Genomic DNA, 19,918 nt, shown 5'->3' on the forward strand with positions numbered 1-19,918 from the left:
CTCCCACACTCCAACCACGTACAGGCTTGTTGGCTAATTGGCCGGGTGGACGTGTGAATTGCGTATTATAAGAAGATAACTGCAGATGCTGGTACAAATCGAAGGTTTTTATTCACAAAATGCTGGAGTAACTCAGCAGGTCAGGCAGCATCTCGGGAGAGAAGGAATGGGTGACCCGAAACGTCGCCCATTCCTTCTCTCCCGAGATGCTGCCTGACCTGCTGAGTTACTCCAGCATTTTGTGAATAAAAACCTGTAAATTGTGTGTGTCGGATAGTGTTAATGCGCTGGGATCGCGGGTCGGCACAGACCCGGTGGGCCGAAGGGCCTGTTTCTCCGCTTTATCTCTCTATACACTATTAAAAAAATCTCTAAACTAAACTATAAACCCGAAGCTCAGGCTGGTCTTCATTTGGTTTAGAACGCAAAGGGCTGGCGTAACTCAGCGGGCCTGACAGGATCTCTGGAGGACATGGATAGGCTATCTTTCGGGTCGGGACCCTTTTTTGCGGTTTCGAGATACAGCACGGAAACAGGCCTTTCGGCCCACCGGGTCCGCGCCAGCCAGCGATCCCTGCACAGTAACACTATCCGACACAATAGACAATAGGTGCAGGAGGAAGCCATTCGGCCCTTCGAGCCAGCACCGCCATTCAATGTGATCATGGCTGATCATTCTCAATCAGTACCCCGTTCCTGCCTTCTCCCCATACCCCCTGACTCCGCTATCCTTAAGAGCTCTATCCAGCTCTCTCTTGAATGCATTCAGAGAATTGGCCTCCGCTGCCTTCTGAGGCAGAGAATTCCACAGATTCACAACTCTCTGACTGAAAAAGTTTTTCCTCATCTCAGTTCTAAATGGCCTACCCCTTATTCTTAAACTGTGGCCCCTTGTTCTGGACTCCCCCAACATTGGGAACATGTTTCCTGCCTCTAACGTGTCCAACCCCTTAATAATCTTATATGTTTCGATAAGATCTCCTCTCATCCTTCTAAATTCCAGTGTAGACAAGCCTAGTCGCTCCAGTCTTTCAACATATGACAGTCCCGCCATTCAGGGCATTAACCTAGTAAACCTACGCTGCACGCCCTCAATAGCAAGAACACCCACTCTCTGGGCAATTCACAATTATACCAAGCCGATTAACCTACAAACCAGTATGTCTTTGGAGTGCGGGAGGAAACCGGAGCACCTGGAGAAAACCCACGCAGGTCATAGGGAGAACGTTCAGATGGCACACCTGGTCTCACACCTTCTGTCGTTTCATCTCTGACCTTTATCCAAGGCTTATTTACGCCTTGTCGCCTGTATCAGTCCATTACCTGCCAGGCTTTGTCCTGCCCCACCCCTTTTCTCACTTTCTCCTCCCCCCTTTACAATCAGTCCTGACCCAAACCATCACCTATCCACGTTCTCCAGAGATTGTGCCTGACAATTAGGTTAGTTAGGGAGATACAGCGTGGAAACAGGCCCTTCAGCCCACCGAGTCCACGCTGACCAATGATCGCCTGTGCACTAGTTCTACCCCACACATGAGAGGACAATTTACAGAATCCAATTAACCCACAAACCCGCACGTCTTTGGAGTGTGGGAGGAAACCGGAGCACCCAGAGAAAACCCACACGGTCACATGGAGAACGGACAAACTCCGTACAGACAGCACTGTAGTGAGGATCAATATCGTCAGGAACAGTACCAGTTGGAATGGTCACTTGGACTAGAGTCATAGAGTCATAGAGTGGTACAGTGTGGAAACAGGCCCTTCGGCCCAACTTGCCCACACCGGCCAACATGTCCCAGCTACACTAGTCCCACCTGCCTGCCTTTGGCCCACATCCCTCCAAACCTGTCCGATCCCTGTAAAATGATGTGGTTTAAAGTCTTTCTTCTCTCCAACTCACTCAGCGACATGCCTACAGTTATTAAACCATGAGCAGTGTGTACAAGAACGAGTTGTGCCTGTTCTTCCATTTACATCTTAATTTATTGCCACAACATTTTAGTTATTAAGACCAGATGCACCAGAAGTCCAATTATTATGACCTGGTAAAAGGGAATTTGAATCTTTCATTTCTGAGCATTGTGCAATGTTGTCCAAGATCTTTCTCATGGTTTCATGGAATTGGATGGAAATATGCATTATTAATTTCTGCTGTAATAACACTGTTAGCTAATGCTGGCTATAGTAGTCCTTTAACACTGGAAACTTTTAGTTTAGTTTAGAGATACAGCATGGAAACAGGCACCTTTGGCCCACCGAGTCCACGCCAAACATCGACCATCCGTTCGCCCTTAGTCTGAAGAAGGGTCCCGACCCGAAATGTCACCCATTCCTTCTCTCCAGAGATGCTGCCTGTCCCGCTGAGCATTTTGTGTCTACCCGTTCAAAATAGTTCTATGCTATCCCGCTTTCTCATCCAATCCCTACACATACGGGCCAATTTGCAGAGGGCCGATTAACCTACAAACCTGCACGTATTTGGGATGTGGGAAGAAACCGGAGCACCCAGAGGAAACCCACACAGTCGCAGGGAGAACGTGCAAACTCCACATAAACTGCACCCAAGGTCACTCTTCATACGACTTAGACAGTAAGTTGGCTGTGTATCATTACCTCCCCGCCATTGGAATTTAGATTTGACCATTGTCTTGCCCAAAGTTCATCCACATCTATCTCTCAATTAAACCCACACCATGACAGGGTGGCACAGTGGCACAGCGGCAGAGTTGCTGCCTTGCAGCACCAGAGACCCCGGTTCAATCCTGACTGTGGCTGCTGTCTCTGCGGAGTTTGTACGTTCTCCCCGTGACTGCCTGGGTTTTCTCCGGGTGCTCCGGTTTCCACCCACACCTCAAAGACGTACAGGTTTGTAGGTTAATTGGCTTTGGTAAAAAATGTAAAAGTGTCCCTAGCGTGTAGGATTGGGCTCGTGTACGGGGTGACCGCTGGTCAGTGCAGACTTGCTATGCCGAAGGGCCTGCTTCCACACTATATCATAAAGTCATAGTGTGGAAACAGGCCCTTCGGCCCAACTTGCCCATACCGACCAACAAGTCCCATCTACACAAAATGCTGGAGTAACTCAGCAGGTCAGGCAGCATCTCAGGAGAGAAGGAATGGGTGGCGTTTCGAGTCGAGACCCTTCTTCAGACTGAAACGTCTCACCCCGAAACGTCACCCATTCCTTCTCTCCTGAGATGCTGCCTGACCTGCTGAGTTACTCCAGCATTTTGTGAATAAATATCTTCGATTTATACCAGCATCTGCAGTTATTTTCTTACAGCTCCATCTACACCATCGCTAAAAAACTTTTTTTTAAACGATAGCTAAGAAAACCTTCTATATTAAGAGATTCGAAGTCGAGTTTTTTTCACAGGTCGGATTTCTGAATTCCAGATTTCTGAATACCAGAGAGTCCGGTTCTCTCTTTACTGAAAGTTGATGTGACATTAGATGTTTTGATATTTTTCTTCCTCGGGCGCTCCTGCATTAATGAGATAATGTTTTGACTGTTTTGTGCAAGCATTATATACGTTATAACATGATCGAGCAGGATACAGCTTTCCTATTAAGCGTTCGACTCTCATGTATTTGTGTGTGTGTGTCTAAAATGGCAGGAAGAAGCCCTCAAATGGGCAGGAATCTCTGAAGAGGCAGGGATCCATATCCAAGCCCCCGACCCTTACTCCTCAAGCCATCAAGCATATCTGGGTGCGAACAGCCTTGTTTGAGAAGGTCCTGGATAAGATCGTTCAATACATCGTTGATAACTCCAGGTAAGATTCCAATGTGAACTTTAGACTTTAGAGATACAGAGCGGAAACCGAGCTTTCGGCCCACCGGGTCCGTGGTGACCAGCGATCGTCCCGTACGCTAGCAGTATCCTACGCACGAGGGCCAAGTTCACCATTTTCACCGAGGCCAATTAACCTGCAAACCTGTAGGTCTTTGGACTGCGGGAGGTAACCGGAGCACCGGAGCAAACCCACGCGGTCGCCGGGAGAAGGTACAAACCATTGTACGGGACAGCGCCCATAGTCAGGATCGAATCCGTGTCCCTGGCGCTGTAAAGCAGCAACTCTACCGCTGCGCCAAGGTGCGGTGAAGATGGCAATAGAGGCCTCCACCTCTGGCTCAAGTGACAATGGTCAGAGTGACCTGGGTCATGAAAGGTAGCCACTGCCGCAAGCAATATCTAGGTCATACCTTCAGCTGGAGTAACTCAGTGGGTCAGGCAGCTTCTCAGGAGAGAAGGAAAGCGTGACGTTTCGGGCGGAGGCATAGTTCATTCATTCGAGACACAGTTCATTCCCTCCTCGTCCCCGCCATTCCCCTTGTGCTTGTGAATGGTGATGCGACTACCCACCCCATCATATACGCTGCCTCCCTTGACGATAACTGGGTTCCCTCACGATCGCCTTCCCCAATGCACTTCATCCCCATCAGGATAATAGTCATGGACACAAAATGTTGGTGTAACTCAGCGGGACAGGCGGCATCTCTGGATAGACCCCTTGCCCATTCCTTCTGTCCAGAGACGCTGCCTGTCCCGCTGTGTTACTCCAGCATTTTGCATCTGTCTTTGGTGCAAAACCAGCGTCTGCAGTTCCTTCCTACGCAGGAGAATCTTCATCCCTGATGTCCCATTGTTGGCATTGATAGATTCCGCAAAATTCATTCCTTGTTCCCTCTAACCTGTGGTGTTCCAAGCATCCTGCCCCATCCTCTTCCCTGTGAAATATATGGTCATCTCAGTCTCATCCCACACAGATATTTATCCCATTCATTTACAATCGTGGGTCCAAATAAGGACCCATGAAAGGTCTTTCTACAACATAGTAAATATCATAGAGCATCGTAGAGCACGCAGACAGGCCCACTTCAGTCCACAATGCCCATGATGAACAAGATGCCACCTTAAACTAAATCCCTCTGCCTGTATGTGATCCATATCCCTCCATTCCTTGCATATCCCTGTGCCCATTCAAAAGGCTCTTAAACACCTCCATCATATTTGCCACCACCACCCCCCCTGGCAGTGCGTTTCAGGCACCCACCACCCTCTGTGCAAAAGAAAACTTGTCCCGCACATGTCCTTTAAACTATGCCTCTCTCATCTTAAAGCTGTGCCTTCCAATCCTTGACGTTTCCACCTTGGGGTAAAAGGTTCTGACTGTCCACCCTATCTATGCCTCATTTCCACCTTCGGGGTAAAAGCTTCTCACTGTCAAACCCTATCTGTGCCTCGTAATTTTAAATACTTCCGTCAAGTCTCCCCTCAGCCTCCGACGCTCCAGAGAAAACAGTCCACGTTTATCCATCCTGGAGAAGGGTCTCGACCCGAAACGTCGCCCATTCCTTCTCTCCAGAGATGCTGTCTGTCCCGCTGAGTTACTCCAGCTTTTTGTGTCTATCTTCGGTTTAAACCAGCATCTGCAGTTCTTTCCTATTCTGTTCTTATAGATGATGCCCTCAAATCCAGGCAGCATTCTGGTAAACATTTACATCTTCTATTTAATGACACAGGGCCAGTGTGAATAATGCATGCTGACTTTGTGGAGAATGCATTTCTGTGTCAACAACTCTCTAGCCTGAAGCCAGTTATATTTTGTTTAATTTACTCGTGCCACTTTCTGGCCTGTTCCCCTTCAGGCTGAATATCCAATGATATGTTACAGGCCGATTATTAATGACAGCTTCCAGAAGCCATGGCGGAATTGGCCAAGGATTCTTTAGCCTCTCTCTTCTTAAAATCTACGATGTGGGGAGACACGATACGATGTGATAGAACTTTACTTATCCCAGGAGGGAAATCGATCTGCCATCAGTCATAAAACACAACAACCTACATGAAACATGAAACTAAAGTGATGAGTGGAAAAGGATTGGGGATGTGCAAAGATTGGGGAGGGAGGGAGGGAGGGAGGGACAGAGGGAGGGAGGGAGGGAGGGAGGGAGGGAGGGAGGGAGGGAGGGAGGGAGGGAGGGAGGGGAGGGAGGGAGGGAGGGAGGGAGGGGAGGGAGGGGAGGGAGGGAGGGGAGGGAGGGAGGGAGGGAGGGGGAGGGAGGGAGGGAGGGAGAGAGGGAGGGAGAGAGGGAGGGGGAGGGAGGGAGGGAGGGAGTTGTAAGATATAAGACAAGGGGGATGTTGTGATATTGCTAGGACTACTTTGTTGGTCACAAGGACTACTTTGTATGCCTGTGTATATAAGTGATTGGTGTGATTAGGCGGTCACTCTGGATCCAGGCGGCCTTGGAATAAACAGCCTGGAGTTAAGCTCCACCATGATAACATCATAAACATGTGTACTTGTGGTCCTTCCAGAGTCACAACAAAGGTACAACAAGTACCGGACCACGAAGTACAACAGGGGGGAGGGAGGGAGGGAGGGGGGGAGGGAGGGGGGGGGGGGTTCAGTCTACCCCACGACAGAAGGGGGAGGAGTTGTTCAGTTTGATAGCCACAGGGAAGAAGGATCTCCTGTATCGTTCCGTGCTGCATCTTGGTGGAATTCAAGAGGGAGGGAGGGGAGGGGAGGGGAGGGGAGGGGAGGGAGTGGAGGGAGGGAGGGGAGGAGGGGAGGGAGGGAGGGAGGGAGGGAGGGAGGGAGGGAGGGAGGGAGGGAGGGAGGGAGGGAGGGAGGGAGGGAGGGAGGGAGGGAGGGAGGGAGTCAGTCTACCCCATGACAGAAGGGGGAGGGGTTGTACAGTTTGATAGCCCCTGGGAAGAAGGATCTCCTGTGGCGTTCTGTGCTGCATCTTGGTGGAACCAGCCTGTTGCTGAAGGTGCTCCTCAGGTTGACCAGTGTGTCGTCAGTGAGATTAAATTCAAGGCCACGTGCTTCGTATCTGTAACTGTGCAAAGTGGAGTGCTTGCAGCCATGGCCAATTTGTTTATAGATTCTATGTGGAGCAGTGACTAAACCACATCATTAATAATACACTGGACCTGATTTAATTATTGGCGCGGTTTTAAACAGGTTGGCCTTCTTTCGCACGCTATTACTAACATGCATTGGTGTCATTTTAGACATTAGAGATACTGCACAGAAACAGGCCTCCAATGCTGGAGTAACTCATCGGGACAGTCCGAATAAGGGTCTCGACCCAAAACATCACCCATTCCTTCTCTCCAGACATGCTGCCTGTCCCACTGAGTTACTCCAGCATTTTGTGTCCGTCTAGCTATAAGATGATTCTTTTGCGATCACGACACAAAACATAAGCTCGTGGACCTGCCTCAGAGTGAAGGCAGGGGGAGGAAGAGTACTTCAGTTGGCTGCGTGTTAAAATCAACACTCATACCCATCTCAAGAGCCTATGCCTGGCTGACTCTCTGCTGATCGAGCTCAATTGGACCATGGTTCCAATGGTTAATAGGGCCGTTCCAATGGTTAATAGGGCCGTGATTTGTCTAATTAACTCCTTTTCCTTCCTCTGGACCCATTGAAAAGCCACAACCTGTGTCCAGGCCACTGCTGCAACCCTATCTGCCATGTACCTCCATTGTTCTCATTGCAATGTATTCTAGGTTTGCAACCCATACAATATCCTGGACCTGGGAGACAAGAGACTGCAGATGTTGGAATCTGGAACGGGACCTCGGCAGACCGAGCGGCATCTGTGGGGGAACTGGGGGATTCAATATTTCAGGTCAGGACCCTTCATCTCGATGATGTCCCGGGCGAAGGGTCTCGACCCGAAACGTTGACTCTGCATCTCCCTCCACAGATGCTGCTCGACCCGCAGAGTTCCCCCCAGCAGGTCGTTTGTTGCTCAACATCAACTTGGAAAACGGTGATGCTTGCAAATTTCATATCTAAATCTAGTTCTTTTGTTTCCCTTCTAGTAAATATTACGAGAAGCAAGCTTTGATAGCAGATCCAGTCTGTGGCCCGATCCTCGCTTCTCTGCTTGGTAAGGTTTGAAATAATCTTTGAATGCCTCTTAGATAAAGTATCCAAGATGAATTATATGGGAGGGAGAAGCTTGCTGGAATTTTAAAGATCGTACACGAATTCCCTAATTTAACTCAGGAATTTGCAAATGTCCTTGCAAGAATTTGTCCCGCCCCACCTCCCCTGACATCAGTCTGAAGAAGGGTCTCGACCCGAAACGTCACCCATTCCTTCTCTCCCGAGATGCTGCCTGGCCCGCTGAGTTAACTCCAGCATTTTGTGTCCACCTAGGAAGTGTAGAATAGTTAGCTGAGAGGAAGGCAGCAAGGAGACATACGATCAGTAAAATTAATCAGGAGGACAGTGAAACTAGTCGGAGAACTACGGTGGGGGAGGGGACGGAGAGAGAGAGAAGAGAAGGAAAGCAAGGGTTACTTGAAGTTAGAGAAATCAATGTTCATACCGCTGGGCTGTAAGCTACCCAAGCAAAATATGAGGTGCTGTTCCTCCAATTTGCGCTGGGCCTCACCCTGACAGTGGAGGAGGCCCAGGACAGAAAGGTCTGTGTGGGAATGGGAGGGGGAATTAAAGTGTTCAGCAACCAGGAGATCAAGTAGGCCCCACCTCCCACAATCAGTCTGACGTAGGGTCCCGACCTGAAACGTCACCGATCCATGTTCTCCAGAGATGCTGCCTGACCCGCTGAGTTACTCCGGCATTTTGTGTCTTCTATCTTTGGCAGAAATCAGCATCTGCAGTTGATTTTTGTTACTTTTATCGCATAATGGTTGCACGCATTCTGATCTCACGTCCATTTTTGCTCTGCTTCAGTACAGGATGGTAATTATGTCCATGTTCCCCTGTTACAGTTGGTCCCTGTGCTCTGGAGTATACGAAACTTAAAACGGCCGACCATTACTGGACAGACCCATCTGCCGATGAGCTGGTCCAGAGGCACCGGATCCACTGTGCACATGGACACCAGGACTCCCCGTCTAAACGGCCGGCACTTGGTGTAAGGAGTCAACGTCACATCAGCAACACATCAGCGTTTACGGGTCCACCAACGATTTTCCGGCACCGTTGTTTCCAGAGACTTGCCGGACCAACAGAGGTCACGGGCTTGAGGGGGCCGAGAGGCCGGCACGCCAAGTCGGCCGTGGGAACGGATCTGCCGGCTCCGGCCGGGCCGGTGTTCCAGAGCCCCGGGGGCAATAGACAATAGACAATAGACAATAGACAATAGGTGCAGGAGGAGGCCATTCGGCCCTTCGAGCCAGCACCGCCATTCAATGTGATCATGGCTGATCATTCTCAATCAGTACCCCGTTCCTGCTTTCTCCCCATACCCCCTGACTCCGCTATCCTTAAGAGCTCTATCTAGCTCTCTCTTGAATGTATTCAGAGAATTGGCCTCCACTGCCCTCTGAGGCAGAGAATTCCACAGATTCACAACTCTCTGACTAAAAATGTTTTTCCTCATCTCTGTTCTAAAACTGTGGCCCCTGGTTCTGGACTCCCCCAACATTGGGAACATGTTTCCTGCCTCTAACGTGTCCAACCCCTTAATAATCTTATACGTTTCGATACGATCCCCTCTCATCCTTCTAAATTCCAGTGTATACAAACCTAGTCGCTCCAGTCTTTCAGAATGCAGATTCGGCCCGCTGATCGGCCGCGGAAGTCTCGATGAAGTCGAGATCGGCCGCCTCACCCGGCCTAGGGGACACGTAATCGGGAGGGGGGGGGGTTCAGTGGGGATTTCAAGTGCTCTCTCGTAATTTTGTCCGGATTAAAGAAGGCGCCAGACCTACCCGTTGCCAGAAAATCAGTGGTGAACCTTTGTATTGATAAATAAAACTAATGAAGGTATTTATTCACAAAATGCTGGAGTAACTCAGCAGGTCAGGCAGCATCTCAGGAGAGAAGGAATGGGCGACTTATCGGGTCGAGACCCTTCTTCATTCCTTTTCTCCCGAGATGCTGCCTGACCCGCTGAGTTACTCCAGCATTTTGTGAATAAATACCTTCGATTTGTACCAGCATCTGCAGTTATTTTCTTATAATAAATCTAATGAATGTCATTGTCCTGGAATTAAAACTGCCTTGCCAAGGGAGGAGGCTGTTATTAGGTAATTTACTTAAGATTAGATAATCGCATGTTTATGCCATTAGGTTGTAAGCAACCCAAACAAAACTTCCAAATTAAAGGGCGTGGATTAGGAAGGAGGTGAGGAGAGGAGGAACTTCTTTAGTCAGTGGGTAGTTAATCTGTGGAACTCATTGCCACAGAGGGCTGTGGAGGCCAAGTCAGTGGATACTTTTAAGGCAGAGATAGACAAATCCTTGGTGAGAACGGGTGACAGGGATTATGGGGAGAAGGCAGGAAAATGGGATTAGAAGGCAGGATTGAATGGTGGAGTAGACGCCGAGATGGGCCGAATGGCCTGATACTACTCCGATATCTTTTGAGCTTGTGAAATATGAGATGGTGGAGCTCCTGTTCTGGAGAGGGTTCAAGGTTATTTCTCTCTGGAGATGTGCTGTGGGTTCACTTGTTATCACGTGAAGTCAATGGCCAGATTTGGGGTTTCCAGGTCAGATGCCAAAATCGGAACTACTTGAGGAAATGGCATTCAATAGACAATAGACAATAGGTGCAGGAGGAGGCCATTCAGCCCTTCGAGCCAGCACCGCCCTTCGAGCCAGCATTCGTTCACTTAGTAGAGGAGGGTTTACCAGACTGAATCAAATGGGGTAAAAATAACTTTCACATAACGTGTAGGAAGGAACCGCAGATGCTGGTTTACACTGAGGATAGACACAAAGTGCTGGAGTAACTCATCGGGGGGTCAGGCACCGCCTCTGGACAAAAGGAACAGGTGACGTTTCAACCCTTCAGACATTTTAACTCCCATTCCCACACTGACCTTTCTGTCCTGGGCCTCCTCCACTGTCAGAGTGAGGCCACAGACAAATTGGAGGAACAGCTCCTCGTATTTTATAGACAATAGGTGCAGGAGGAGGCCATTCGGCCCTTCGAGCCAGCACCGCCATTCAATGTGATCATGGCTGATAATTCTCAATCAGTACCCCGTTCCTGCCTTCTCCCCATACCCCCTGACTCCGCTATCCTTAAGAGCTCTATCTAACTCTCTCTTGAATGCATTCAGCGAATTGGCCTCCACTGCCTTCTGAGGCAGAGAATTCCACAGACTCACAACTCTCTGACTGAAAAAGTTTTTCCTCATCTCCGTTCTAAATGGCCGACCCCTTATTCTAAAACTGTGGCCCCTTGTTCTGGACCTGGGCAGCTCACACCCCAGCGGTATGAATCTTGATTTCTCTGACTTCAAGCAACCCTTGCATTCCCCCTCTCACTGCCCCCCCCCTCACCCTGGTCGTCCTGCGAGTTTCACTCTTCGTATAATAATAATAATAATAATAATATTCATTTATTGTCATTGCAACGAGTACAACGAAATAAAAAAAATAGCCAATCCTGACGGTGCGTACAAACATATATGCAATAAATGCAAAAACAAATAAATACATAAATACAATTAAATACAATTAAATTAAGTACAAGATTTTTTAACGGTGTTGCCTAGTGCAAAGGTAGTGTTCAGTTCTCGTATGGCCCTGGGGTAAAAACTGCTCTTAAGTCTGTTTGTTCGGGATTTGATCGACCTGAAACGTCGACCAGAGGGCAGATGAACAAACAGACGGTGGCCGGGGTGGGATGGATCTTTTATTATTTTGCCTGCTCTACTGAGGCAGCGTAGGCTGAACAGGTGCTCCAGGGAGGGCAGTATCCCTTTGTTATCACCCCTTCCACAGCCAGCAATGGACCATTGTGGGCTCCACCTTTCCTTGGCCATCAGTGCCGGCTCTGATTTGTTTGGTACCTTTTCATACCTCTAGTCTCCCTCTCCGTTGACTCTCCGTCTGAAGAAGGGTCTCGACCCGAAACGTCACCCGTCCCTTTTCTCCAGAGATGCTGCCCGACCCGCTGAGTTACTCCAGCACTTTTGTGTCGATCTTTAGCTTTCACGTAAATCTGTGTTGTAATTCCTGAACACCTCTGCATTGTCGCACTTATTAAAGGGCGTAGGATTTATAAACCCTCCTGGTAGGAGCTCTGAGTAAGTGTGCTGGCCACATGAGGGTGTCTGGTCTCACCCTCACTCTTCACAGTCGGGCCCACCACACTGCTGTGTGCTTGAGGGAATGGTTGCGATCTTGGCCATCGCAAGATTTGTTTGGGAACGGCTCCATCCAAGACCGCAGGAAATTGCAGCGAATTGTGGACGCAGCCCAGACCATCACACAAACCAACCTCCCTTCGACCCGAAACGTCACCCATTCCTTCTCTCCCGAGATGCTGACTGTCCTGCTGAGTTACTCCAGCACTTTGAATCTATCTCCCTTCTATTGACTCCATCTACACCTCGCGCTGCCTCTGCAAGGCCAGCAGCATGATCAAGGCCACATTGGCCACTCCCTCTTCTCCCCTCTCCCATCAGGCAAGAGGTACAGATGTACACCTCCAGATTCAGGGACAGTTTCTTGCCAGCTGTTGTCAGGCAACTGAACCGTCCCACCACAACCAGAGAGCAGTCCTGAACTACTATCTACCTCATTGATGACCCTCGGACTATCCTTGATTAGAATTTTGCTGGCTTTATCTTGCAATAAACGTCATTCCCTTATCATGTGTCTACGCTGTAAATGGCTCGATTATAATCAGTCTTTCTGCTGATAGACACAAAATGCTGGAGTAACTGAGCAGGGCCTCTTGTTAGAAGGAATGGGTGACGTTTCTGGTCGAGACCCTTCTTCAGACTGAGAATCAGGGGAGAGGGAGACACAGAGATAAGGAGGTGTAAGGTGTGAAACAGACATCAAAGGGGACGGGGCTCGGGGAAGATGTAGAATAGATCTTTGTTAGCTAGGAGAAGGTGACAACGAAGGTGACGTTCCGCTGACTGGATGGCACGGAACGAAAGCTTTTCATTGTCCCTTGGTCCACGTGACAATACACTAAGCTGAACCTGATCGGGTAGGGCCTGGGCTGACTTGAGACCCTCCTTACTGCTGACACAAACGATCATGGCTGACGGGCTGACAGATCCCCACACGGACAAAGTATCGGGAGTCAGGATGTGAACCTACGGAAGCATAAGTCATCCCCTCGTTTAATTAAGCGGTCGAATTTGTATATTTGCAGATAAGGAAGCGTCACTCGAGTGGAAGCATGTCGGAAGACAAGTTTGCAGCTTCGGCCAGGGAATATGTGGAGTCATTGCATCAAAACTCCAGAACACACCTTCTGTACGGAAAGAACAACGTGCTGGTCCAGCCAGTAAGTAGCGCCCAGCTGGGAAACGGTAACCCGAGGCAACAAGGCCACCAATGTCAACGTGTGCAGAAACAAGACCTTTGCCCCACCGAGTCCGCGTACACTACCACTATTCCGACACACTAGGGGGACAATTTACGATGTTACCAAAGGCAATGAACCTTTGCACGCCTTTGGAGTGTGGGAGGAGACCAGTGCACCCGGAGAAAACCCTTGCAGTTACAGACAGTACCCGTAGTCAGGATTGAACCCGAGTCTCTGGCGCTATGAGGCAGCAGCTTCACCATTGTGCCACAGTGATGTTCTATGTACACACACTGTACATTAACTGGTGTGTGTATGTGTGTGTGTGTGTGTGTGTGTGTGTGTGTGAGTGAGTGTGTGTGTGTGTGTGTGTGTGTGTGTGTGTGTGTGTGTGTGTGTGTGTGTGTGTGTGTGTGTGTGTGTGTGTGTTGGAGTTAATTCAGCTGTCCGACCACAGTGATTAGATCCGGGTTAGTATGGTGATTCTGTAGCACAAAGCATTCTACGGTTGTGCCAGTAATGAGAAGAAATTAAATGATGTTGTCGATCAATAATTTTGTCAGCGAATCTAAACCGTTATGGATCCACAAAAAAAAATTAAATTTATTGTCTCTATCTGTTGAACATATCGAAAAATCTGACAGTCTCGTCAAGTTTAAATTGCTTTGGAATGCCACCAGGCACCTTTCTAAAAAAAAATCAAAAGGCAGTTAAATAATCATTGTCACAATTGATAACATGAATCACCAGTGAATCAGAACGATTGAAGTAAGAGATTTAATGTTGACAGCAATTGTGTGCGGAATAATAATTTAGATCTGTTTGGATCACTGTCACGTGTACCGAGGTACAGTGAAAAGTTTTTGTTGCGTGCTAACCAGACAGCAGAAAGACAACACATGATTACAATCGAGCCGTTTACAGCGTACAGGGACATTTAAAGGTGTGGAGCGATTGTAATATGTGATTGAAGATCTGCCTCTGTGGCGAGAACGTAATTAGTCGCCTGGACTGGGCGCCAGAGATAGTTATACAGCCCTGCATGAGGCAGCGATGTTAGACACAAGGACCTGCAAATGCTGGAATCTTGGAGAGAACACCGGGTGCTCGAGTACCTCAAGAGGGTCCCGACCTGAAATATTTGCCTATCTCTGCCCTCCAGAGATGCTGCTTGACCTGCGGAGTTACTCCAGCACTTTGTGTTCTGAGGCATCTTGTACTGCCGTTGACGTTGGACTGTCCTAATTTCAAACCCTCCCCATCACTCCAGACTCGGCACGGTGGCGCAGCGGTAGAGTTGCTGCCTTACAGCGCCAGAGACCCGGGTTCCATCCTGACCACGGGTGCTGTCTGTATGGAGTTTGCAAGTTCTCCCTGTGACCTGCGTGGGTTTTCTCCGAGACCTCCGGTGTGGACATGGTGGGCCGATGGGGCCTGTCTCCGCTCTGTATCTCTAAAACAAAAATACTAAAACCTCTTCTTGCGTTTGAGGCAGCAGAGGTTATGAAGCTGCTTCTGCTTCTGCTGTCTCTGTTTGTTGTCATTCGCCTGACTGAGGTCAGTTGACAGGGCTCACCACGGGGAGGTCAACAACGTGAGCCCCTGCTAAAGCTTGAGTTCAGGAAAACACCTGTTCTTCTGCTGTGTACTAAAGCTTAACACAGCACAAGAACAGTTGTTTTCCTGAACTCTGCAGGTGTGGTCAGTGAAGTGACCACACCTCTTCTGTGTGACAAAAGGATACAAAGTGCTGGAGTAACTCAGTGGCTCAGGCAGCATCTCTAGAGAACACGGAGTAAGTCGACAGCTCGGGCAGCATCTCTGGAGAACATGGAGAGGCGATGTTTCGGGTCGGGACCCTTCCGAGGGGAAGTCCAGAACAAGGGGGTCATAGTTTAAGGATAAGGGGGAAGTCTTTTAGAACCGAGATGAGAAAGTTTTTTTTCACACAGAGAGTGGTGAATCTGTGGAATTCTCTGCCACAGAAGGTAGTTGAGGCCAGTTCATTGGCTATATTTAAGAGGGAGTTAGATGTGGCCCTTGTGGCTAAAGGGATCAGGGGGTATGGGGAGAAGGCAGGTACGGGATACTGAGTTGGATGATCAGCCATGATCATATTGAATGGCGGTACAGGCTCGAAGGGCTGAATGGCCTACTCCTGCACCTATTTTCTATGTTTCTATGTTTCACACTGTGTCACAACAGGTGTGTCACAAGTTTGCTGACGTTGCCCCCTCTGGTGGACAAGCTGATACTGACACTGTAAAGAGATCGTTTCTCATTCAATGGAATCTGAAGAAGAAGAATGGTCCCATCCAAAAAGTCGCCTCTCCGAGTTCTCCAAGGATGCTGCCTGACCCGCTGAGTTACTCCAGTACTTTGTGCCTTTCTTTTGTAAGTCAGCAGAGGCACGGTGGTGCAGCACCAGAGTGCTGAAGTCCACGTGGCCAACGTCCATTGCCCTGACCTCAGCAACCCTCTTTCAAAAAAACTTATTAGAACGGATGAGAAGTATTCATGTAACTTCTCCCCAACCTCTTGCAGTTCCACACATAGACAGCCACGCTCGTGTTTAAGTACATCTATTCTTTCCCTAGCCACCGTTTTATTCTTAATTTTTAGTTTAGTTTAGTTTAGAGATACAGCGCGGAAACAGGCCCTTCGGCCCACCGGGTCCGCGCCGACCAGCGATCCCCGCACACTGACACTATCCTACACACACTCGGGACAATTTTTACATTTATACCAAGCCAATTAACCTACAAGCCTGAACGTCTTTGGAGTGTGGGAGGAAACCGAAGATCTCGGAGAAAACCCACGCAGGTCACGGGGAGAACGTACAAACTCCGTACCGACGGCGCCTGTGGTCGGGATGGAACCCGGGTCTCCGGCACTGCATTCGCTGTAAGGCAGCAACTCTACCGCTGCGCCACCGTGACCGCCCAATTATTGCGAACCGAGGTTGCTGCGGCCACAACGCAGAGTGCTAACCACTGCACAGCTTTGATAAGAGGAATCCTTCACCCCTCGTGTTTGCAGCATCGCATGCTCCAAGACTAACCGGCCGCCAGCCACAATCGGCTACTCTTTGGTGGCTTGACCTCTTCCGAAACCTTTTGGCCGAGCGTTTGGTGGTCAACTCTGCAGCTGATTAAACGAGCTGGTGCCCCTTTTACGTTTTACCACTGGTTGGCACCGTGCACCAGTCTGGTACCTGGCCCCTGTGAGTCAGCCTTAACATTGGCAAGGCTGGCATTCCCGAGTCCTCGACCATGACCCACTTGGCTTCTCCTGATGGTGGGGTTGGGATTGGAGATGGAAGTCCAGAGTTCTTTAGTGGGAGTGAAGCAGTAGCCGTCTGATTTACTCTGGTCCCCGAACACGCATCCTCGTGTGGCACGGTGGCTCAGTGGTAGAGCTGCTACCTTACAGCGCCAGAGACCCGGGTTCGATCCTGACTACGGGCGCTGTCTGTACGGAGTTTGCACGTTCTCCCCGGTGACCTGCGTGGGTTTTCTCCAAGATCTTCGGTTTCCTCCCACACTCCAAAGACGTACAGGTTTGTAGGTTAATTGGCTTGGTATAAGTGTAAATTGTCCCTAGTATGTGTATGATAGTGTTAATATGCGGGGATCGCTGGTCGGCGCGGACTCGGTGGGCCGAAGGGCCTGTTTCGGTGCTGTATCTCTAAACTAAACAATCACAGCGAGCTACATGGGGGCGATGTAGTTAATGTACTCGTAACATCTCTTGGGACTTTCCTTTCCCTTGACTACCAGCTAAAGAAGGGTCTCGACCCGAAACATCACCCATTCCTTCTCTCCAGAGAAGACCACCTTCGGCCTAACTCTGGCCAATGTCTTGTGTTTTCTAATCAGAGCCTCAATATCTCATCAACCAGGGTTCCCCAAACCTGCCAGGTTTGCCCTTCATCCTAATGGGGAACCTGTACTCACGGTGTCACTTTTGAAACCCTCCCACTTGCAGGTCACATTACCTGCAAACATACTCTCCATAGAAACATAGAAAAGAAAACACAGCAAAATAGGTGCTGGAGTAGGCCATTCGGCCCTTCGAGCCAGCACACCAAACAGTGAGAGGCCTGGATAGAGCAGATGTGGAGAGGATGTTTCTACTGATGGGAGAGTCCAGGGACAGAGGCCACAGCCTCAGAATTAGAGGACGTACCTTTAGAAAAGAGATGAGGAGGAATTTCTTCAGCCAGAGGATGGTGAATCTGTGGAAATCATTGTTACAGACGGCTGTGGATATTTTTAAGGCAGAGATAGATAGATTCTTGATTAGTACGGGTGTCAGGAGTTATGGGGAGAAGGCAGGAGAATGGGGTTAAGAGGGAAAGAATGAATGGCGGGGTTGGATTTGTTGCGCTGAATGGCCTAATTCTGCTCCTATCACTTATAAATCTATGAACATGATATACCTTCAGAAAGGAGATGATGAGGAATTTCTTTAGTCAGAGGGTGGTGAATCTGTGGAATTCAGAAGGCTGTGGAGGCCAAGTCAGTGGATAGTTTTAAGGTGGAGATCGCTTGATTCTTGATTAGTACGGGTGTCAGGGGTTACGGGGAGAAGGCAGGAGAATAGGGTTGAGAGTGAAAGGTAGATCAGTCATGACTGAATGACGGAGAAGACTTGATGAGCCGAACGGCCTAATTCTGCTCCTGTAACGTATGAACTTGTTCGGACAGAAGGAGGACGTGGAGACGGTTCCAGGGTACCTGTCGCTTCACCAGTCAGCAGACCACCTAACGCTGAAGTGGACCCCTAATCAACTCATGAACGGAACACTTGGGGATTCTGAGCTGGAGAAGAGGTAAGCTGAGTTCATTCCCATTACCACTGATGCTGGAGCGACTGTTTCTGCCCTGTGCTTGGAGCTTTGTGCACCTGATGCAATAGATTGTTGCAGGACAAGAGATGAAGGACTCCTGTGTGCAAAACACAGTGCTGGAAGAACTCAACAGGTCAGTCAGCATCCGTGGAGGGAATTGGGCGGACGTTATTTCGGGTAAGAATCCCTTAGACCTCCGACTTGGAACGCCTCCTGGTGGCACAACGGTAGAGTTGCTGCCTTACAGCACCAGAGACCCGGGTTCGATCCTGACGACGGGTGTTTGTTTGCACGGAGTCTGTACCTTCTCCCCGTGACCTGCGTGGGTTTTCTCTGGGTGCTCCGGTTTCCTCCCACACTCCAAAGACGTACAGATTTGTAGGCTAATTGGCTTGGTGTAATTGTAAATTATCCCTAGTGCGCAGGATAGTGTTAATGTGAGGGGGTCGCTGGTTGGCGCGGACTCGGTGGGCCGAAGGGCCTTTTTCCGCGCTGTATCTCTAAACTAAATTAAACGAAACAAAACGTTCCCTCCGCGGATGCTGCCTGCCCCGCTGAGTTCCTCCAGCACTTTGTGTTTTATAATATACTAGACCAAGTGGACCAGTTGGGCCCAAACCTCTCCTGCATTGGTGCAGCACCATCTCCTCACCCCTCCCTCACCCCTTCCCCCTCCCCCTCCCTCCCTCCTCCCCTTCCCTCCTCCCCCACTCCCCCTCCTCTCCCCCTCCCTCCTCCCCTCCCTCCACCCCCTCCCCTTCCCTCCCCCTCCCCTCCCCCCTTCCCCTCCCTCCCACTCCATCCCCCTCAACCCCGCTTATTCTCCCTACTTCCCCTCCCTTCCTCCAACCCCTCCCTCTCTCCCTCCCCCCCTCCCTCCCCCCTCCATAGGAGATAGATTTAAACTTTAAAATGTGAATAACTTTAAAAATATAACACCGATTTCAATTAAACTTCTTCCAATAGCACCAAAGGTGAGCAAGTTGGGCCTAAAATTGTCACACTATCGTGTACCGTTTTGGCTGTAGTTCAGGAACAAACAACAGACAAACAAGAGTTTTAGTATATAGATTGCTAATTGCCTAAAAGTTTTCCGAAGCATTGATCTGCGTTTTCCTTGCATGTGGGAATCCGTTCATACTATTTCCTGGCCTTATTTCAGGATTACAGCATCAATGGTATAAGAAAATAACTGCAGATGCTGGAACAAATCGATTTATTCACAAAATGCTGGAGTAACTCAGCAGGTCAGGCAGCATCTCGGGAGAGAAGGAATGGGTGACGTTTCGGGTCGAGACCCTTCTTCAGTCTGAAGAAGGATCTCGACCCGAAACGTCACCCATTCCTTCTCTCCCGAGATGCTGCCTGACCTGCTGAGTTACTCCAGCATTTTGTGAATAAACAGCATCAATGGTGTTTTGTAGTTTTGTGTTGTTCTGTGTACAGCCCATTGGCAGGACAGCAGGCATTGCCAGTGTGAGTACCAGCATTACCTGCAGTGTTCAGTGTGTATCCCAGAATCAAGAATTTCATAGAGTCACACAGTACATAAGAGGTCCTTCAGCCCATCTCGCCCATGCCGACCAAGATGCTCTCCATCTAAGCTAGTCTCACTTGCCCCTGTTCAGACTATAACCCTCGAAACCTTTACAGCGCAGCAATTTAAAAAACACACCCCAGTCTGGAAAGATGAGTATTTTTTTTTCTCGTATAAATCTAAGATTGTCGTCTGGAAGTTATTAGGCCCTTCCCTCGGGCGGTTTGACAGGCACATTTGAC

The 19,918-nt window shown here is 49.3% G+C and overlaps 1 protein-coding gene across 6 annotated transcripts in view; it reads left to right on the forward strand.

Moving 5' to 3' along the window:
- The window catches only part of sgsm2 (small G protein signaling modulator 2), a 220,574-nt gene that overhangs the window by 137,643 nt on the left and 63,013 nt on the right, over nucleotides 1-19,918 (forward strand). For all 6 annotated transcript variants that reach the window (XM_078422583.1, XM_078422578.1, XM_078422577.1 and 3 more), the window contains exons 4-8: nucleotides 3,621-3,779; nucleotides 7,853-7,920; nucleotides 8,771-8,916; nucleotides 13,132-13,266; nucleotides 17,997-18,121. In XM_078422583.1, the coding sequence (XP_078278709.1) occupies nucleotides 3,621-3,779; nucleotides 7,853-7,920; nucleotides 8,771-8,916; nucleotides 13,132-13,266; nucleotides 17,997-18,121 (633 nt within the window). The remainder of the gene's footprint in view (nucleotides 1-3,620; nucleotides 3,780-7,852; nucleotides 7,921-8,770; nucleotides 8,917-13,131; nucleotides 13,267-17,996; nucleotides 18,122-19,918) is intronic.

Source organism: Rhinoraja longicauda, chromosome 26 (genome assembly GCF_053455715.1).
Source record: "Rhinoraja longicauda isolate Sanriku21f chromosome 26, sRhiLon1.1, whole genome shotgun sequence".
Lineage (NCBI taxonomy): Eukaryota > Metazoa > Chordata > Chondrichthyes > Rajiformes > Arhynchobatidae > Rhinoraja > Rhinoraja longicauda.